The sequence below is a fragment of the Salvelinus alpinus genome, chromosome 1, assembly GCF_045679555.1.
Source record: "Salvelinus alpinus chromosome 1, SLU_Salpinus.1, whole genome shotgun sequence".
Taxonomy (NCBI): domain Eukaryota; kingdom Metazoa; phylum Chordata; class Actinopteri; order Salmoniformes; family Salmonidae; genus Salvelinus; species Salvelinus alpinus.
In genome coordinates this window covers 10,644,232-10,666,282 of record NC_092086.1, presented here as the reverse complement: position 1 = coordinate 10,666,282, position 22,051 = coordinate 10,644,232, and the positions used below count along the sequence as shown (strand labels likewise).

General features: G+C 43.0%; 1 protein-coding gene and 1 long non-coding RNA gene across 3 annotated transcripts in view; both read left to right on the top strand.

The window, feature by feature from the left end:
• The first annotated feature begins 2,292 nt into the window (after positions 1 to 2,292).
• LOC139543437 (stonustoxin subunit alpha-like) overlaps positions 2,293 to 22,051 on the top strand; it is a 190,386-nt gene continuing 170,627 nt past the window's right edge. Inside the window, exons 1-3 of the mRNA XM_071353582.1 lie at positions 2,293 to 2,312; positions 3,754 to 3,927; positions 4,411 to 4,457. Coding sequence (XP_071209683.1) covers positions 2,293 to 2,312; positions 3,754 to 3,927; positions 4,411 to 4,457 — 241 coding nt within the window. The remainder of the gene's footprint in view (positions 2,313 to 3,753; positions 3,928 to 4,410; positions 4,458 to 22,051) is intronic.
• Positions 15,642 to 18,217, top strand: LOC139569205 (uncharacterized). 2 transcript variants are annotated; one of them, XR_011673903.1, is made up of 5 exons: positions 15,642 to 15,855; positions 16,643 to 16,777; positions 17,322 to 17,484; positions 17,813 to 18,005; positions 18,180 to 18,217. It is a non-coding gene; the product is annotated as an uncharacterized lncRNA (long non-coding RNA). The 2 variants fall into 2 exon arrangements; XR_011673902.1 differs by lacking the exon at positions 18,180 to 18,217 and having other exon boundaries at positions 17,813 to 18,161.

Below are 22,051 nucleotides of genomic sequence, written 5' to 3'. Positions count from 1 at the left end.
CACTTCCCCCCCTAAGTGCTCCAGGTGCTCTGCTCTGCCACAGCCCTGGATGCTCCCAGTCTGTGACCAACAGGCAGGACAGTCAGACATCTCTGCAGTAAGAGACTGTTTTTGTAGAAACTGACACACCCCTGGATGCTCCCAGTCTGTGACCAACAGGCAGGACAGTCAGACATCTCTGCACTAAGAGACTGTGTTTGTAGAAACTGACACACCCCTGGATACTGACACATAAATCAACATTTTTAAAAGACTGAAAAATCCCCTCAAATCAACTCAGGTTTTGGCCAAAAATGTGATCTAATGCATTGTATACATCTGGGGACCTACTGTGTAAGAAAGCACACAGGAAATGGCATCGGTGTAACGTTTAGTTTTGAACATCCTATTCTGGTCAGATGCAGGACTGAACTTTTCAGGAGAAGAGCAAATCCCTCATGAGTTGAGCTACTAAATGAGCCCACAAGAGCCTAACTACTGAGTTCTTATTGCTAAGGTTTTTATTTCATATATTTGAATGTATTGTATATTTAGTTAACTTTTGATGTATGTAACAACTGCACTGCATTCCAGTGCAATTGATGTTAGACTATAAATGTGTATTTGTTAAAGTGAAATAGTAAATGTGAAGATAGAAACTCATATTGATCTTTAGTAAAGTTCTTACCAGGTTTTGGGCTGGACGACAATTCAGTTTTGATGACCTGAAATAAGTGAACCAAGACAACAATTAGACATCAATTACATCTTGGTAGTAAAGAGACACTGTCTGCATTACAACATATTGCATGACAGGGTAGTGAATTGCTCATCCTCCCGGCTCTTCCAAGATGGGTGGTAACTTCATCTAGCATCTTAATAAAGAGAGTTCCTCACCTGTGTTTAATGAAGATGGGGGGTTATTTCATCTAGCATCTTAATAAAGAGAGTTCCTCACCTGTGTTTAATGAAGATGGGTGGTAATTTCATCTAGCATCTTAATAAAGAGAGTTCCTCTCCTGTGTTTAATGAAGATGGGTGGTAATTTCATCTAGCATCTTAATAAAGAGAGTTCCTCACCTGTGTTTAATGAAGATGGGGGGTTATTTCATCTAGCATCTTAATAAAGAGAGTTCCTCACCTGTGTTTAATGAAGATGGGTGGTAATTTCATCTAGCATCTTAATAAAGAGAGTTCCTCTCCTGTGTTTAATGAAGATGGGTGGTAATTTCATCTAGCATCTTAATAAAGAGAGTTCCTCACCTGTGTTTAATGAAGATGGGGGGTTATTTCATCTAGCATCTTAATAAAGAGAGTTCCTCACCTGTGTTTAATGAAGATGGGTGGTAATTTCATCTAGCATCTTAATAAAGAGAGTTCCTCTCCTGTGTTTAATGAAGATGGGTGGTAATTTCATCTAGCATCTTAATAAAGAGAGTTCCTCACCTGTGTTTAATGAAGATGGGTGGTAATTTCATCTAGCATCTTAATAAAGAGAGTTCCTCTCCTGTGTTTAATGAAGATGGGGGGTTATTTCATCTAGCATCTTAATAAAGAGAGTTCCTCTCCTGTGTTTAATGAAGATATTTACAGCACAGGGTTTCTATTTCAGAAAAGGGGCAGAAAAGTCCCTAAGGCGTTGTTTAAAAAAGGAGTGCAGATGCTCTGATAGCAGTTGGTCTGAAGACTATTATTCTTCCTCACTGTTTAGGTCACGGACAAGGTCAAATTAGGATCTGGGCCTCTGATAGGCCTACAGTGCATATTGTGCCACCAACCATTAAAATGTCTGTCTCCATTTGAATGTTGTTGCTTTTTTAAGATCTCAAAAGGCAGTAATATGTTTTTTGTTCTCATCAATCCTACTTACCACCATGTTCTTCCTTTCCATTGGAACATCGAAAAGAAACACCTTTTCAGAATCATTGTACTGATCAGCTCGGACCTCACCCTCCTGTTGTGTAAGCAGTTAATCTCTGATCTGAATCAGGAAACTAAGAGTTGGTTTAAACAGATCTGAATAAGGAAACTAAGAGTTGGTTTAAACAGATCTGAATCAGGAAACTAAGAGTTGGTTTGAACAGATCTGAATCAGGAAACTAAGAGTTTGTTTAACCACTCGAGTGTTGCTTTAGCAGTCTCAAAATCTCTGGAAGTCTGAAACAGGTTTCCCTCAAGAATTTCCCTGTATTTAGCGCCATCCATCATTCCTTCAATTCTAACCAGTTTCCCAGTCCCTGCCGATGAAAAACATCCCCACAGCATGATGCTGCCACCACCATGCTTCACTGTGGGGATGGTGTTCTCGGGGTGATGAGAGGTGTTGGGTTTGCGTCAGACATAGAGTTTCCCTTGATGGCCAAAAAGCTCAATAAACTCTTAGTTTCCTGATTCAGATCTGTTTAAACCAACTCTTAGTTTCCTGATTCAGATCTGTTTAAACCAACTCTTAGTTTCCTGATTCAGATCTGTTTAAACCATCTCTTAGTTTCCTGATTCAGATCTGTTCAAACCATCTCTTAGTTTCCTGATTCAGATCTGATTAAACCAACTCTTAGTGTCCTGATTCAGATCTGTTCAAACCAACTCTTAATGTCCTGATTCAGATCTGTTCAAACCAACTCTTAGTGTCCTGATTCAGATCTGTTATAACCAACTCTTAGTGTCCTGATTAAGATCTGTTTAAACCAACTCTTAGTGTCCTGATTCAGATCTGTTTAAACCAACTCTTAGTTTCCTGATTCAGATCTGTTTAAACCAACTCTTAGTTTCCTGATTCAGATCTGTTTAAACCAACTCTTAGTGTCCTGATTCAGATCTGTTCAAACCAACTCTTAGTTTCCTGATTCAGATCTGTTTAAACCAACTCTTAGTGTCCTGATTCAGATCTGTTCAAACCAACTCTTAGTTTCCTGATTCAGATCTGTTTAAACCAACTCTTAGTTTCCTGATTCAGATCTGTTTAAACCAACTCTTAGTGTTATTATTCATGATTTATTTATGATTTGTATTAATCAAGGCATAATCAGGATTAATTTAGTATTGTTTAGAAACGTGTTATCTACTCCCTTAGACGGAAAATTACTCCAGTCATCATCCACAGTTCAGTTACTATTGGGCCAAACACAACCCAAAACACAACCAAAACACAACCAAAACACAACCCAAAACACAACCAAAACAAACTGCAAATGCAACCAATGAGTTTGGAACCAAATACTACACTTTTGAATACTTTAATACACTATAAGTTAATTGATCAGAATATTTACGACTTCAAATTATCAAAGTATGGGGGGACTAGATACATAAAGTGCTTTCATTTCTAAATGGTGAAACATATATGTATTAAAATATCCTCAAATAAAAGGTGACATTATATACTGTCACCTCATATGAAACACTTGATCTGAAATCCAAAATGTTGGAGTATAGAGCCACATTTAAAATGTTAGCTTCACTGTCAAAATTAATATGGTGTGGACTGTATACTCAATACAATCTAAATCTGATACCTCACTGTCTGTCTTTTGACTGATACTGCTTTTTAAACTGGTCTGGTCAGTCTACTCAAATATTTGTACTATACATGTTTCTATCTGCAGGCAATACTTTGATAATTTGTCATTTCTAATATTGATACATTAATTGATGAATAGATATGGCAGGTTTCAAGACACTGATATATCTGAATATGTTAAAAAATATATACTTCCACTATTTTCACCACCAAAGAATTTCAGTGTGATTTTAATGTGATTTGACTCTTTGCAGGCTGTCAGGCTGTCTAGTCACAGAGGAAGGCTGTGCTTCTCTGGTCTCAGCTCTGGAGTCAAACCCCTCACACCTGAGAGAGCTGGACCTGAGCTACAATCACCCAGGAGACTCAGGAGTCAGACTGCTCTCTGCTGGACTGGAGGATCCACACTGCAGACTGGAGAAACTCAAGTATGTAGAGGGTTTATGTCAATGTTCATATCAGACATGTTTGACTTATCAGGCTAGTTAAGACAAACATTCTGACCAACACTTGAACAAAGTTATATGCTGACTGTGTGTGTGTGTCCAGTGTGTGTGTGTGTGTGTGTGTGTGTGTGTGTGTGTGTGTGTGTGTGTGTGTGTGTGTGTGTGTGTGTGTGGAAACACACCACGCACACACACACACTGGACACACACACACAACTGGACACACACACACATACTGGAGACACACACACTGGACAGTGTGTGTGTGTGTGTGTGTGTGTGTGTGTGTGTGTGTGTGTGTGTGTGTGTGTGTGTGTGTGTGTGTGTGTGTGTGTGTGTGTGTGTGTGTGTGTGTGTGTGTGTGTGTGTGTGTGTGTGTGTGTGTGTGTGTGTGTGTGTGTGTGTGTGTGAGTGAGTTCAGGTGTATCCCTCAATGACTGTCTGTTCTTCTGCTTACCGCTACAGTGTGGAACATGGTGGAGAGAACACAATGAAACCTGGGCTTAGAAAATGTGAGTGTTGACTGCTGTGAAGAATATGACTAAGAATAAGTCTTAATTCAAGTTAAGTCAAAGTCAAAGACCACCATCATTACTTACTTGGTCATATTAAATATCAGCTGTAGTTCTACAGAAGCAGAAATCAGGGACACCAACGTTTACAAAGAGTTGAATTTACAATGTGTGTGTCTGTGTGTGTGTCACTTTCGTGTTACGTTAAAAATGTGTGTGTGTGTGTGTGTGTGTGTGTGTGTGTGTGTGTGTGTGTGTGTGTGTGTGTGTGTGTGTGTGTGTGTGTGTGTGTGTGTGTATGTAATTAATGTGAATAAGTGTGTTTTATATTACCATACAGTATAACATATGATCATTCAACAAGTCTCAAGTTACCTTAACTTCTCCTTTTGATACCTAGAAACATCTACATTAAATGAATTAGTGAAAAGTGAGTTAACATTCTAATGTGAATGATGATGATTTCTAATATTGTGTCTGGTTTCATCCATCAGATGTCTGTGATCTCACACTGGACCTAAACACAGTAAACAGACTCCTCTCTCTGTCTGAGGAGAACAGAAAGGTGACATGTAGGAGAGAGGAGCAGCCGTATCCTGATCACCCAGAGAGATTTGAGGACTGGGGACAGGTGCTGTGTAGAGAGGGTCTGACTGGGCGCTGTTACTGGGAGGTAGAGTGGAGTGGGGGAGGGGCTTTTATAGGAGTGACATATAAAGGAATCAGCAGGAGAGGAGGGGGTGATGACTGTTGTCTTGGATACAATGACAAGTCCTGGAGTCTGTTCTGCTCTGACAACCGTTACTATGCCTGGCACAATAATAATCGGACTCCCATAGACGTCCCCTCCTCTAGCTCCCACAGAGTAGGAGTGTATCTGGACTGGCCAGCCGGCACTCTGTCCTTCTATAGAGCCTCCTCTGACACACTGACCCACCTGATCACATTCACCTCCACATTCACTGAGCCCCTCTATCCAGGGATTTGGGTTGATTACAACTCCTCAGTGTCCCTGTAAATAATAACACACACACTGGACACACTCACACTGGACATACACACACACACACACACACACTGGACACACACACACACACTGGACACACACACACACACACTGGACACACACACACACACACACACTGGACACACACAAACACTGGACACACACACACACACACACTGGACACACACACACTGGACAGATACACACACACTGGACACACACACACACACTGGACACACACAAACACTGGACACACACTCACACTGGACACACACACACACACACACACACACACTGGACAGATACACACACACTGGACACACACTCACACTGGACACACACACACACACTGGACACACACACACACACTGGACACACGGACACACACACACTCACACTGGACACACACACTCACACTGAACAGACACACTGGACAGATACACACACACTGGACACACACACACACTCACACTGGACACACACTCACTGGACACTCACTGGACACACACACACACACATGCGTGTCTTCCTATAATTGTGACAATAACACCGTTAAAATACCAATGTGATCATTTGTTGTCTTTTATGTTGAATAACAAATTGTATAATTATATATGGACATACGCTCCATAGTTGTACAAGTATACAAGGATATATTGTACTTTTCATAATAAAACATACTTGAAACAAGAAAAGCATGTTAATTGTGAAAACAGTTTGGTTATTGATGTTACGTTTCCTCTGTCAGGTTGACGTTAACCTGCGACTGGTTGAAACATGAAACTAATATGAAATGAAATACAAAACAATTAAATATGTGGAATTGAATTAAACAAATTGTACAACAGAGTGTGTAATGCAGGGTTACTATAGCAACAGAGTTCTCTCTCTGTTCTCTGCTCTGTTCTCTCTGCTCTCTCTTTTCTCTGCTCTCTCTCTCTCTCTGCTCTCTCTCTCTGCTCTCACTCTCTCTTTTATTTCTCAGCCTGCTCTCTGCTCCGCTCTCTCTGCTCTCTATTGCTTCTCTCTTCTCTCTGCCCTCTCTCTTCTCTCTCTCTTCTCTATCTCTCACTCTCTGCTCTCTCTCTCTGCTCTCTCCCTCCCTGCTCTCTCTCGCTCTCTGCTCTCTCTTCTCTCTCAGCCTGCTCTCTGTCTGCTCTGCTGTTCTCTCTTTTCTCTGCTTTCTTTCTGCTCTCTATTGCTCTCTCAGCACTCTCTCTGCTCTCTCTCTCTCTGCCCTCTCTGTTCTCTCTCTCTACTCTCCCTCTGCCCTCTGCTCTCTCTCTGCTTTTTCTATCTGCTCTCTGTCTCTCCCTCTGCTCTCTCTCTCTCTCTGCTCTGCTCTCCCTGCTATCTCTCTCTGCTCTCTCTCTCTCTGCTCTCACTTTTCTCTATGCTCTCTATGCTCTGCTCTGCTCTGCTCTCTCTGCTCTCTCTCTCTGCTCTCGCTCTCTGCTCTCTCTGCTGTCTATCTCTGCTCTCTCTCTTCTCTGCTCTGTCCTCTCTGCTCTTTCTCTCTGCTCTCTCTTTTCTCTCTCTCTGCTTTCTCTTCTCTCTGTTCTCTGCTCTCTCTCCCTCTGCTCTTTCTGCTCTGTTCTCTCTGCTTTCTCTCTTCTCTCTGCTCTCTCTTTGCTTTCTCAGCCTGCGCTCTCTCTGCTCTCACTCTCCGCTCTCTCAGCCTGCTCTCTCTCTCTGCTCTCTCTCCCTCTGCTCTCTCTTTTCTCTGCTCTCACTCTATGCTCTCTCACTCTCTCTTTGCTTTCTCAGCCTGCTCTCTCTCTCTCTGCTCAATGTTCTCTGCTCTCTCTCTCCCTCTGCTCTCTTTGCCCTCTTCTCTCTCACTCTCTCTTTGCTTTCTCACTCTCTTTGCTCTCTCAGCCTGCTTTCTCAGCCTGCTCTCTGCTCTCTCTCTCACTCTGCCCTCTCCCCTCTCTCTCTCTCTGCTCTCTCTCTATGCTCTCTCTGTGCTCAGCTCGCTCAGCTCTCTCTGCCTTCTGCTCTCTGTGCTCTTTCTCTCTGCTCTGCTCTCTCTGCTCTCTCTTCTCTGCTCTCTGCTCTCCCTGCTATCTCAGTCTCTGCTCTCTCTTTTCTCTATGCTCTGCTTTCTCTCTGTCTGCTCTCGCTCTCTCTTCTCTCTCAGCACTCTCTGTTCTCTCTGCTCTCTCTCTGCCTTCTGTTCTCTAACACTCTGCTCTCTCTCTCTGCTGTCTCTCTGCTCTCTCTGCTGTCTATCTCTGCTCTCTCTCCTCTCCTCTGCTCTCTCTGCCCTCTCTTTTCTCTCTCTCTGCTCTCTCTTCTCTCTGTTCTCTGCTCTCTCTCCCTCTGCTCTTTCTGCTCTGTTCTCTCTGCCCTCTCTCTTCTCTCTGCTCTATCTTTGCTTTCTCAGCCTGCTCTCTCTCTCTGCTCTCTCAGCCTGCTCTCTCTCTCTCTGCTCTCTCTCTCCCTCTGCTCTTCTGCTCTCTCTTTTCTCTGCTGTCTCTCTGCTCTCACTCTATGCTCTCTCACTCTCTCTTTGCTTTCTCAGCCTGCTCTCTCTCTCTGCTCTCTCAGCCTACTCTCTGCTCTCTCTCTGCTCTCTCTCTCTATGTTCTCTCTGTGCTCTGCTCGCTCAGCTCTCTCTGCTCTCAGCTCTCTCCCTCTGATCTCTCTCACCCTGCTCTCTCTCCCTCTCTTCTCTCTCACTCTGCTCTCTCTATATGTTCTCTGCTCTCTCTCTTTTCTCTACTCTTCTTGCTCTGCTCTCTCTCTCTGCTCTCTCTCTGTTCTATCTCTCCCTCTGCTCTCTCTGCTCTCTTTTTTTCTGCTCGCTCTCTGACCTCTCTGCTTTCTCTCTCTCTGCTCTCTCTCTTTTCCCTCTGCTCTCTCACTCTCTCTTTGCTTTCTGCTCGCTCTCTCTCTCTGCTCTCTCAGCCTGCTCTCTGCTCGCACTCTCTGCTCTCTCTGCCCTCGCTCTGCTGTCTGCTCTCTCTTTTCTCTGCTCTCTTCTCTCTGCTCTCTCTCTCTCTGTGGTCTTCTCTCTCTCTCTCTCTGCATCTCTCACTTTTTATATCTTAACAGGGGTGCAGTTTGGACAATCACCACTTGATGGAAGTGATGAAAACAACATCACTGCAGAGAGAGAGAGAGTCTAATATACTGATATACAGTGCATTCAGAAAGTATTCAGACCACTTGACTTTTTACACATTTTGTCACGTTACAGCCTTATTCTAAAATGGATTACACTGTTTTTTTCCCCTCATCAATCTACACACAATAACCTATAATTACAAAGCAAAAACTGTTTATTTTATGTGTGCACATTTTTATTTAAAAAAAACGTAGATATCACATTTACATAAGTATTCAGACCCTTTACTCAGTACTTCGTTGAAGCACCTTTGGCAGCGATTACAGCCTTGAGTCTTCTTGGGTATGACGCTACAAGCTTGGCACACCTGTATTTGGGGAGTTTCTCCCATTCTTCTCTGCAGATCCTCTCAAGCTGTCAGGTTGGATGGGGAGTGTTGCTGCACTGCTTTTTTCAGGTGTCTCCAGAGATGTTCGATCGGGTTCAAGTCTGGGCTTAGGATCATTGTCCTGTTGTCCAGTCTGTGTATACTATACTGGGAGGGTAGAGAGTCAGAACTGATAGAGGATCTGGAGCCCTGAGGGGGAGAGAGAGAGGGTAGAGAGTCAGAACAGAGGGAAAGAGAAAGAGAGGGAGGGTAGAGAGTCAGAACAGAGGGAAAGAGAGAGAGGGAGGGTAGAGAGTCAGAACAGAGGTAAGAGAGAGAGGGAGGGTAGAGAGTCAGAACAGAGGGAAAGAGAGAGAGGGGGAGGGAAGAGAGTCAGAACAGAGGGAAAGAGAGAGAGGGAGGGTAGAGAGTCAGAACAGGGAAAGAGAGAGGGGGGGGAGAGAGTCAGAACAGAGGGAAAGAGAGAGAGGGAGGGGAGAGAGTCAGAACAGAGGGAAAGAGAGAGAGAGGGTAGAGAGTCAGAACAGGGAAAGAGAGAGAGGGAGGGGGGAGAGTCAGAACAGAGGGAAAGAGAGAGAGAGGGAGGGTAGAGAGTCAGAACAGAGGGGAAGAGAGAGAGGGGGGGGGTAGAGTCAGAACAGAGGGAAAGAGAGAGAGAGGGAGGGTAGAGAGTCAGAACAGAGGGAAAGAGAGAGAGGGAGGGTAGAGAGTCAGAACAGAGGGAAAGAGAGAGAGGGAGGGGAGAGAGTCAGAACAGAGGGAAAAAGAGAGAGAGGGAGGGTAGAGAGTCAGAACAGAGGGAAAGAGATGGAGAGGGAGGGTAGAGAGTCAGAACAGAGGGAAAGAGAGAGAGAGAGGGGGGGTAGAGAGTCAGAACAGAGGGAAAGAGAGAGAGATGGAGGGTAGAGGGTCAGAACAGAGGGGAAGAGAGAGAGAGGGAGGGTAGAGAGTCAGAACAGAGGGAAAGAGAAAGAGAGGGAGGGAGTCAGAACAGAGGGAAGAGAGAGAGAGGGAGGGGGGAGAGTCAGAACAGAGGGAAAGAGAGAGATGGAGGGTAGAGGGTCAGAACAGAGGGGGGAGAGTCCAAACAGAGGGAAAGAGAGAGAGGGAGGGGAGAGAGTCAGAACAGAGGGAAAAAGAGAGGGAATGACAGGGAAAGAGAGAGAGGGAATGGAGAGAGTCAGAACAGAGGGAAAGAGAGAGAGAGGGAAGGGAGAGAGTTAGAACAGAGGGAAAGAGAGAGAGGGAGGGTAGAAAGTCTGAACTGCTTCAAGGTCAGAACTTGGTCAGGATGTTTCTCTGAAACACAGAACACTAAAGTTGGTCATGATGTTTCTCTAAAACAGTAAAGACTAAAGTTGGTCATGATGTTTCTCTAAAACACAGAGTTGGTCATGATGTTTCTCTAACACTACAGTTGGTCATGATGTTTCTCTAAAACAGTAAAGATTAAAGTTGGTCATGATGTTTATCTAAAACACAGAACACTAAAGTTGGTCATAAGCAGAGGTCTAGCAGAGCCAACGTGCAGTTGTATATTTCAACAAGCTGTTCCTGTGTCACATACCGAAGAGCCGATACCATGAATGTCCTTTACAAGAAAAGACTCAGCTACATAGATGCTGCCAAGATGAAGATGTTGGACCATATTGCAGATGTTCTCTTTGCACAAAGGATGCTAAACAATGGAGAGTTGGACAGTATCCAGTCTATAGGAGGTACTCATGACAAGGGCCGGGCCCTGATTGACACTGCCGGAAGTAAGGGAGGTATTACTAGTAATAGCTTGATGGCAACATGGGAAAATTACCCTGGATCATCCTCAGTAGGTAATGGTAATGTTATGTCACCTAAGGAAATAGTCTCCATTTTTTGGGACAATATAACCCGTGATGATATTGAGAAGATGAAGTTTGTTATGAGCGAGATAGAGATCACGCATCGACACCGCATCAGTGGACCTGCAATATGTGACAGATAGAACCGGGTTAGCAGATGTTATGGCATTACGGAGCTGCAGCACGGGCAGGGTTGAACACCCTGCTCAAGAAAATCGGTCGCAATGACCTGGTGAAGCCAGTCAAAGACAGTGACTGTACTCACACCTCAAGTCAGCTACAACCTGTGGCCTTCGCTACACGCGGCAAGGTTATCAATAAACAGCAAGGTGACAGAGAAGGTGTTGAATATACTTTGCGACCTTGACAGAGGACAGTTGAAAAGATTCATATGGACATTGAAACTACCAAGCAGCACGGCGGAGCTTATCAGAAACACCAACTGACCTGCAAAAAGTGCTGAAGGAACATGTTCAACATGACCAGTTACCTGGATACCATTTACAAAACACTGAGGGAAATGAACCAAAACAGCCTGGCAGACCAGTTGAAAACGTACATAGGCCTCAGTCCCTAGGATATGTAGTCAATGATGAACTGTGTTTACTACACTGAACAGTATTAGGTCTATAAATGTCCCTAGGATATGTAGTTAATGATAAACTGTGTTTACTACACTGAACAGTATTAGGTCTATAAATGTCCCTAGGATATGTAGTCAATGATGAACTGTGTTTACTACACTGAACAGTATTAGGTCTATAAATGTCCCTAGGATATGTAGTCAATGATGAACTGTTTTTACTACACTGAACAGTATCAGGTCTATAAATGTCCCTAGGATATGTAGTCAATGATGAACTGTGTTTACTACACTGAACAGTATTAGGTCTATAAATGTCCCTAGGATATGTAGTCAATGATGAACTGTTTTTACTACACTGAACAGTATCAGGTCTATAAATGTCCCTAGGATATGTAGTCAATGATGAACTGTGTTTACTACACTGAACAGTATTAGGTCTATAAATGTCCCTAGGATATGTAGTTAATGATAAACTGTGTTTACTACACTGAACAGTATTAGGTCTATAAATGTCCCTAGGATATGTAGTCAATGATGAACTGTGTTTACTACACTGAACAGTATTAGGTCTATAAATGTCCCTAGGATATGTAGTCAATGATGAACTGTTTTTACTACACTGAACAGTATCAGGTCTATAAATGTCCCTAGGATATGTAGTCAATGATGAACTGTGTTTACTACACTGAACAGTATTAGGTCTATAAATGTCCCTAGGATATGTAGTCAATGATGAACTGTTTTTACTACACTGAACAGTATCAGGTCTATAAATGTCCCTAGGATATGTAGTCAATGATGAACTGTGTTTACTACACTGAACAGTATTAGGTCTATAAATGTCCCTAGGATATGTAGTCAATGATGAACTGTGTTTACTACACTGAACAGTATTAGGTCTATAAATGTCCCTAGGATATGGAGTCAATGATGAACTGTGTTTACTACACTGAACAGTATTAGGTCTATAAATGTCCCTAGGATATGTAGTCAATGATGAACTGTGTTTACTATACTGAACAGTATTAGGTCTATAAATGTCCCTAGGATATGTAGTCAATGATGAACTGTGTTTACTACACTGAACAGTATTAGGTCTATAAATGTCCCTAGGATATGTAGTCAATGATGAACTGTGTTTACTATACTGAACAGTATTAGGTCTATAAATGTCCCTAGGATATGTAGTCAATGATGAACTGTGTTTACTACACTGAACAGTATTAGGTCTATAAATGTCCCTAGGATATGTAGTCAATGATGAACTGTGTTTACTACACTGAACAGTATTAGGTCTATAAATGTCCCTAGGATATGTAGTCAATGATGAACTGTGTTTACTACACTGAACAGTATTAGGTCTATAAATGTCCCTAGGATATGTAGTCAATGATGAACTGTGTTTACTACACTGAACAGTGTTAGGTCTATAAATGTCCCTAGGATATGTAGTCAATGATGAACTGTGTTTACTACACTGAACAGTATTAGGTCTATAAATGTCCCTAGGATATGTAGTCAATGATGAACTGTGTTTACTACACTGAACAGTATCAGGTCTATAAATGTCCCTAGGATATGTAGTCAATGATGAACTGTGTTTACTACACTGAACAGTATTAGGTCTATAAATGTCCCTAGGATATGTAGTCAATGATGAACTGTGTTTACTACACTGAACAGTATTAGGTCTATAAATGTCCCTAGGATATGTAGTCAATGATGAACTGTGTTTACTACACTGAACAGTGTTAGGTCTATAAATGTGCCATTGCAAAATGTCTCTATTGAGCTATAGCTTGGTGATATGTACCACTGCTTTGTTTTGTGATAAACTGGTCAATAAACCCGAGTGACAACAATGTGCATGTTTCTACACACACAAACACACACACAAACGGGCTAAGTAGAGTACAACTTTCATTATTTATTTATTTTATTTTACCTTTATTAAACTAGGCAAGTCAGTTAAGAACAAATTCTTATTTTCAATGACGGCCTAGGAACAGTGGGTTAACTGCCTGTTCAGGGGCAGAACGACAGATTTGTACCTTGTCAGATCGGGGATTTGAACTTGCAACCTTTCGGTTACTAGTCCAACGCTCTAACCACTAGGCTACCCTGCCGCCCCATTATAATGAAGTACAGCCTTTTTGTAATTACACTTTGTACCAGTAACAACATCCAAATATTTTACCTGCCAACAAATAAATTGTGTTATTCCTGGTTGTTTCAGTTACTCAGTGGCCTGGATTATGGCGTAATTACTGCACTTACCTGATATCTTGATACTGTTTTAATAGACCTGTGACCATTTATTTGTAGAGTCATCATTATCACTCACCATCATTTAAATGTCTAACCGGTAGACACTTTCCAGCCTTTATTGTATCTGTTCACAGCAAAAATGTGCTGGATGAACAAACATGCCTTATAGATAAGGTTACCTTGTTTACACCAGATCGTGTTTGGGTGGCACTTGTTCTGGGTGTTGGAGATCATATACATAACAGTGGTTGGACGATCTACCTTGTTCTGGGTGTTGGAGCCCCATGGAGATAACATTAGTTGGGTGAGTCATCTGTACTTGGAAAGTGTGAGTTTCATCTGCATAACAGCGGGTGGAAGACCCAGCTGCGGCCGGAGGTGTCAGCTCTGTTTGGATTGTATGAGCAATGTTAGATGAACAGCGGTTGGGCGACTCAGGAGTTATTGGACGATTCGAGGTTATGTGCATAACATCGGAATGGACAATTCAGCAGTGGTTGGACGTATCGGAAGCCCGTAGAAACAGCAGTGGTTGGATACACAACCCACAGTGAGACATTGAAACTAGGTCACCTCAGGTTGACACCTAAGCAGTGAAACAGGAAAGATACATATCGTCTACCTGATGACACATTGTGGTGATTACTTCAAACGGCCTTGAAGCTTTTAGGAGGAGCCTCAGCTACATATATAAGATTAGTTACACAGACAGTGGAAAATTCAGTGTATATTTGCAGCTGAACCATGAACATGGTGTGAAGTACTTTACAAAACAACAAGAATTAGAAACAAAAGATAGAATGTCACATGACGTTTATTCAACATACAATAACAGAGGCGAATGGTACTACCAGCATCCCAATATGGGCCTAAGAGTTGAGGAATATACACAGTTGAGGGAATCTACACCCTCTCCCTTGCGCAACATACAGCAGAGAAGGTGGCATGAAAGAGCCTCTAATGACAGGCTGTATGACACAGAGGACCACAACACATATCAACACGACCTTCTGGTTCCACACAATGTACCTGTGTACCCTAGACACCCCCAACCCTTTGACTTAAGACGTAGGTCTGACAAAAACAGGTTACAACAAGGTAGTCATGACATAGGACTGTCACCGAAGACCAAGGGTTACAATGGACCGCCAACTCGGTACAACAAACGGCCACAAAACGTTTGTCATGACCTACTACAGCAAAGGTGAAACGCTGTATACCTCCGGAATGGATACTGCAACCCTGTAAAGGACAACCTGCCAAAACAAAACGCAAGACTGGTGAGAGACAAGGACATCATGACAATGTCAGCAGCCGGCCCCAGCCCACCAGGGGCAGCAGTCGGTCCCACCCCCCAAGGGACAGCGTCGGGGCCCAGTCTCCCAGGGACCACAGCCGAGCTCACACCACCAGCGGCAGCAGAGACATGACCCATAGTTCTGTCAACCGTAGGCGAAGCAAAGAACCCAATACAGGCCTTAATGCTCAAAGGTTGTGTCCCGAAGTCTCCTGTAGCAGCGGCCGCAATGGTGGTCTTGGTAGCAGCGTCACATCAGCAAAGATTGGCAGATATGAAAACAGGTTTGCTTCACAAAGCCGCAGCATGCCTAGATCACATAGACCGTCCACTGGCCCACATCAGAAACCTGTGACTGTGGACAATATTAAGAAGAGATCGGTCGACATGTCCTACAATCAGCCTGGTTCTCAGTCGAGCGTTAAAAGTGGTTGCAGAAAGAGGGCCTGGATGTTCAACAGGAGACCAAACAACAGTGAAGAAGTAGACAATAGCACATCAGCGGTTCTACACCATGTCACAGCTACCAATGAGAAACCTCACCTCGAGCATAGAGTTTAGAAGAATGGTATTCTATCTTTGTAGGTGGTTTACAGCTCAGTACGTGTCACCACAAGACAGGCGGCTTAACCTTGTGTTAGATTGTAAACCCAGTGAAGGTGCTACTTTGCTACTTTGGTCCATGTCATAGCTTTGTTGGCTTCCATGATTGGGATGACATCAGTCATGTCGATTGTATAGGATTCCAGCGCCTTGACAGATGCACACACACCACTGTGGTGACACGTCCCCTATATGACTATCTCTGTCCCCACGTTGTGATTGCCCTCCCCCACTCCACTTTACCGCGCAGAGCCAGAGAGGGAAAATCACTTTCATCTGGAGAAGCTCGTCCGTTAACACGGGGCGGCCCATCTGCAGGTCCCCGCTGTTCCTAAAAGAAAGGTGAGCAATATCATATTTTCAAGAATTGAAATGATATGGAAAGTTATTTTCATGCTGTAGTACAATTCCACCACCATAAATCGTTGTATTGGTTTATGAACTATGTTAGCCTAGTTAGCTTGTTTGTTGCTAGTGCTAATGTTCGCTCACTATCTAGCTAATGCACCAGTGAGCCAATTTTGTTGACATTTGGGCGGGTAGCTTGATTAGTTAACATAACTGTTGATAAAGAGACTGATATTTTATGGCTATTTCAGTCAATTCTATCAGTGTGGTTATAAGTAACATGCATAGACAGCTAAATGGGACACGTGATCCCCATAGATGAACTTGAGACGGTAGCAGTTTGATAACATTAGATGGTGTTAGTTTAGCAGCTAAAGTTGGCTGGCTGGAAACCAGGTGTTGTGCACCCCACCTTGCATCTCATAGCAGAGTGGAAGAGGGAAAGTCACAGATGGAATTTTTTACTGCTTCTAACGTGCTTGTTTTGTAGTCATCTAACAAACATACATTATGTCTCTTATAAATTGTAGGTTAAGCCATGAATGTTGATTGTCTGACAGCCTTGGTATAGTTAAGCAGTAAAGCACAAGGAAAGGTTGAGGACTGTTCTTACGTAAGAGGCAACGCGGAGTGCCTGCCTGGTTACAGCCCTTAGCCTTGGTATATTGGCCATATACCACAAACCCCCGAGGGGCCTTATTTCTTAAATATACCACAGTTTCAGCCAATCAACATCCAGGACCCAAACTACCCAGTTTATAATGTCTGCTTTATTCCACAGATTAAGGATAGATTTGAGTTGGCCTGACGGAGAGATCTTCCAGGCGACTCCGGCCCGTGGAGGATGCAGAGCATCACATCAGATCAAACATTGATAAACCAGTACTTTACCAGCGTTTTATCAATATCTTTAAAGGTAAGGTGAAGATTGAATATATTTCTGACAGTCCTAAATATGACAGCTATGAATTAGATGAATCAGATGTACATTTTAGAGGTTAGTGGGAAACAGTGAATTGGGATATATGGGCACAGTCACCCAGGAAAAAAAGGTTTAAAGGAATAGCCATGTCTTTGTATTATGGTCATAGGATTCTTAAAGGTCCACTACAGTCACACGATGCTCCATCTGAAATCTCCTTCCACCTTGAAAACGAATCATTGGTTTAGAAGACAGAGTGACAACTGAATCTAGCCTCTTGAAAGACAGAGCAGCGCATCCCCCTCCCTAAACCCCCTGCTGCACACCTGAACCTCATTTTGATTGGCAGTGATATGTGTGAGATCACTTTTAGACAGTGTGAGGTCATTTTGTGAGAACAGTTGTTTTTGGAGAAGCTTGGCAAGTTGAATGGGGTGATCATGTGACCGGAGTGGACCTCCAGACAGTGATTATTCTCTGTAATAATTGACAAGCACAATGCACTATCTCCTAATGTTTGTATTTTGTGTCTGCTAAGGACGGGGAGTTTTTGCCACTGAATTCATATCCAAAGGAGACTTTGTTGTGGAGTACCGAGGTGAACTGCTTACACAACAGGAGGGCGAGGTCCGAGCTGATCAGTACAATGATTCTGCAAAGGTGTTTCTTTTCGATTTCCAATGGAAAGGAAGAACATGGTGGTAAGTAGGATTGATGAGAACAAAATAAACATATTAATGCCTTTTGAGATCTAAAAAAAGCAACAACATTAAAATGGAGACAGACATTTAAATGGTTGGTGGCACAATATGCACTGTAGGCCTATCTCAGGCCCAGATACTAATTTGACCGTGTCCCTGACCTAAACAGTAAGGAACAATATTAGTCTTCAAACCAACTGGTTCGCTATCAGAGCATCTGCACTCCTTTGTTAAACAACAGTTAGGGACTTTTCTGCCCCTTTTCTGAAATAGAAACCCTGTGCTGCAATATCTTCATTAAACTGTGACATGTTATGTTTCTATGCAGCATTGATGCATCTGAAGAAGACTCCTCCCTTGGGAGACTCGTTAATGATGATCACTAAAGACTCAATCTCAAAATGAAGGCCATACAAGCAAACGATGAGCCACACTTGTGCCTCTTCGCGACTCGAGATATTGCAGCTGGCGAAGAGTTGACTTATAGTTACGGTGATTCAGACTGGCCATGGAGAACACAGGTGAGGAACTTTTTTTTTTTTAAGATGCTAGATGAAATTACCACCCATCTTGGAAGAGCCGGGAGGATGAGCAATTCACTACCCTGTCATGCAATATGATGTGATGCAGACAGTGTCTCTTAACTACTAAGATGTAATTGATGTCTAATTGTTGTCTTGGTTCACTTAATTCAGGTCATCAAAACTGAATTGTCATCCAGCCCAAAACCTGGTAAGAACTTTACTAAAGTCATAGATCAATATGAGTTAATTTTTTTACTATTTACTATTTCACTTTCACAAATACACATTTATAGTCTAACATCAATTGCACTGGAATACAGTGCACTTGTTACATACATCAAAAGTTAACTAAATATACAATACATTCAAATATATGAAATAAAAACATTAGCAATAAGAACTCAGTAGTTAGGCTCTTGTGGGCTCATTTAGTAGCCCAACTCATGAGGGTATTGCTCTTCTCCTGAAAAGTTCAGTCCTGCATCTGACCAGAATAGGATGTTCAAAACTAAACGCTACACCAGGCATTTCCTGTGTGCTTTCTTATACAGTAGGTCCCCAGATGTATACAATGCATTAGATCACGTTTTTTGATTTGAGGGGATTTTTCAGTGTTTTAAAAATGTTGATTATGTTTCAGCATCCAGGGGTTTGTCAGTTTCTACAAAAACAGTCTCTTAGTGCAGAGATGTCTGTGACTATTTTGCCTGTTGGTCACAGGCTGGGAGCAGAACAGGGGCTGTGGCAGAGCAGAGCACTTAGGGGTGAAGTCCCTTGCTCAAAGGCAAAACAGCAGTAGGTAGTACACAGGGATACACCGGTAACCCACCGGGCTTCAATATCACCGTATACTACCTACTGCCGTTGTGCCCATCAGCAAGGCACTTTACAACACACACATCACAGGCTGATAGCAGGACAGGGTCTCCAAAAAATGATTGTTCTACGTAATAATTGACTAGCACAATACAATAACTCCTAATGTTTGTATTTTTGTGTCTGCTAAGGACGACAAGTTGATTTACGGGGAGAGGTCGGGTAATGTAATTATGTGCCCGAGCACAAAACAACATATATGTAATTTTTGTCCTGTCTAAATCTGCCATGTCAGTCATTTTTAATTCCAACCAGAATAACCTAATGTTTTTTGGTCTCCTGAAAGTACTAGTCCCGTGCGAATCAACATCAAGTTTTATTTGTCACATGCGCCGAATAAAACAGGTGCTTACTTACAAGCCCTTAACCAACAATGCAGTTCAAGAAATAGAGTTAAGAAAATATATACTAAATAAAATAAGTCAGCTTTTGCAGACACGTCTCCCCCCGCATCAGTATAGAAAGGGTCCCTAGCAAACTGCATCACCTTTGTGGGGAGACTAAAATCATCAAATCTTGTTGCAAAGTTACAATGTGTATATCATTGACCGCTAGCCAGAAATAGCCATTTTTTTCTTTCTTCCTCGTTATGCAGACATAAGCACACCTGGCACCATCGAGGTGCAGCTGTTTACTTTCTACACGGGTTGTTATTTTTCAGTTTCGTCCTAAGAACAGATTGTAGTGGTAAAATAAAAAGGGATACATTTTTTTGGTGCCATTTAGGTGAAATTGATCTCCAAGCTTCACTCCAGTCAAAACGGGCTTTGCGAGTGTTTGATTCCATTCATTTGCTATGGGCTGGCGCTAGTGCTCCAGCTTATTTGTATTTAAAACAACTTTTTAAACTTTTATTTAACTCGTCAAGTCAGTTAAGAACAAATTCTTATTTTCAATGACGGCCTAGGAACAGTGGGTTAATTGCCTTGTTCAGGGGGCAGAACGACAGATTTTTACCTTGTCAGCTCGGGGATTCAATCTTGCAACCTTTCGGTTACTAGTCCAACGCTCTAACCACTAGGCTACCTGCCTCCCCAGCTTAGCCAACGTTTGCTTGCCATTTTTCTTCCTTGACCTTTTCCATTGTCCAGCCTAGCCTTCTATAGTTACCTACTGTATTGTCCAGCCTAGCCTTCTATAGTTACCGACTGTAGGGAAAAGGTTTTTGGGGGACTCATATCAGAGGAAAAAAGAAAAGCAGTCAATCATGTCAATAACTGTTTTATCCCTCTGTAGTCCCAAATTAAGTCCAAGTGATTGATGCCACTCAATAAACAAACCTCAGCTACAAACTCCTCATCAAGCATTTACACTAGTATGTGTTGGGTTTGTTGTGGCGGCAATTGCAGAGAAATGCAATGATCTCCTCCCTAAACTCTCAAACTCTCTTGAGAGCATTAGGCCTACCCTTACTTAGTATGTATCCCTTATTACTATCAATGGCTACATCAAGCTTGTGACTCTACAAACTTGTTGGATACATTTGTAGTTTTTTTTGGTAGTTTCTAATTTATTTTATGCCCAATTGAAATGTATTTAAGTAATATATTGTGTAATTTTGGAGTCCTCTTTATTGTAAATAAGACTCATGTTTTGTAAACACTTTTGCCTGCCCCCACCCCATTGGATATGATTCATGCTGAATATCCATCAGTCAGCGACCCTCCCCTTAGTCAGCTCCTGAACAGTGGGTTAACTGCCTTGTTCAGGGGCAGAACAACAGATTGCTACCCTCCCCTTAGTCAGCTCCTGAACAGTGGGTTAACTGCCTTGTTCAGGGGCAGAACAACAGATTGCTACCCTCCCCTTAGTCAGCTCCTGAACAGTGGGTTAATGCCTTGTTCAGGGGCAGAACAACAGATTGCTACCCTCCCCTTAGTCAGCTCCTGAACAGTGGGTTAACTGCCTTGTTCAGGGGCAGAACAACAGATTGCTACCCTCCCCTTAGTCAGCTCCTGAACAGTGGGTTAACTGCCTTGTTCAGGGGCAGAACAACAGATTGCTACCCTCCCCTTAGTCAGCTCCTGAACAGTGGGTTAACTGCCTTGTTCAGGGGCAGAACAACAGATTGCTAGCCTCCCCTTAGTCAGCTCCTGAACAGTGGGTTAATGCCTTGTTCAGGGGCAGAACAACAGATTGCTACCCTCCCCTTAGTCAGCTCCTGAACAGTGGGTTAACTGCCTTGTTCAGGGGCAGAACAACAGATTGCTACCCTCCCCTTAGTCAGCTCCTGAACAGTGGGTTAACTGCCTTGTTCAGGGGCAGAACAACAGATTGCTACCCTCCCCTTAGTCAGCTCCTGAACAGTGGGTTAACTGCCTTGTTCAGGGGGCAGAACAACAGATTGCTACCCTCCCCTTAGTCAGCTCCTGAACAGTGGGTTAACTGCCTTGTTCAGGGGCAGAACAACAGATTGCTACCCTCCCCTTAGTCAGCTCCTGAACAGTGGGTTAACTGCCTTGTTCAGGGGCAGAACAATAGTCAGCTACCCTCCCCTTAGTCAGCTCCTGAACAGTGGGTTAACTGCCTTGTTCAGGGGCAGAACAACAGATTGCTACCCTCCCCTTAGTCAGCTCCTGAACAGTGGGTTAACTGCCTTGTTCAGGGGCAGAACAACAGATTGCTACCCTCCCCTTAGTCAGCTCCTGAACAGTGGGTTAACTGCCTTGTTCAGGGGCAGAACAACAGATTGCTACCCTCCCCTTAGTCAGCTCCTGAACAGTGGGTTAACTGCCTTGTTCAGGGGCAGAACAACAGATTGCTACCCTCCCCTTAGTCAGCTCCTGAACAGTGGGTTAACTGCCTTGTTCAGGGGCAGAACAACAGATTGCTACCCTCCCCTTAGTCAGGACAACATCTGTGGATGTCATTTTTATACACGGCTATCTAGAACCTAAAAGGGTTCTTTGGCTCTTTCTGCCCCATGGGATTGTGGGTGTGTACTGAGCATTAGCCTACAAAATAGGTAATGGAATGATTACAAATCATCAGGACATGATTGTACAGCTATTGGTTTAGTATGTAAGAGTTGATATGTTGGAGTGAAACAGGTCAGGTTTTCAGTGATCAGACAATCTATTCAGTAAAACAAATGTATCAATTCTGATTTGATTTGATGATTTCAGCTCAAACAAATGCTTGGATATGATTCTGAAGACTCAACCAGC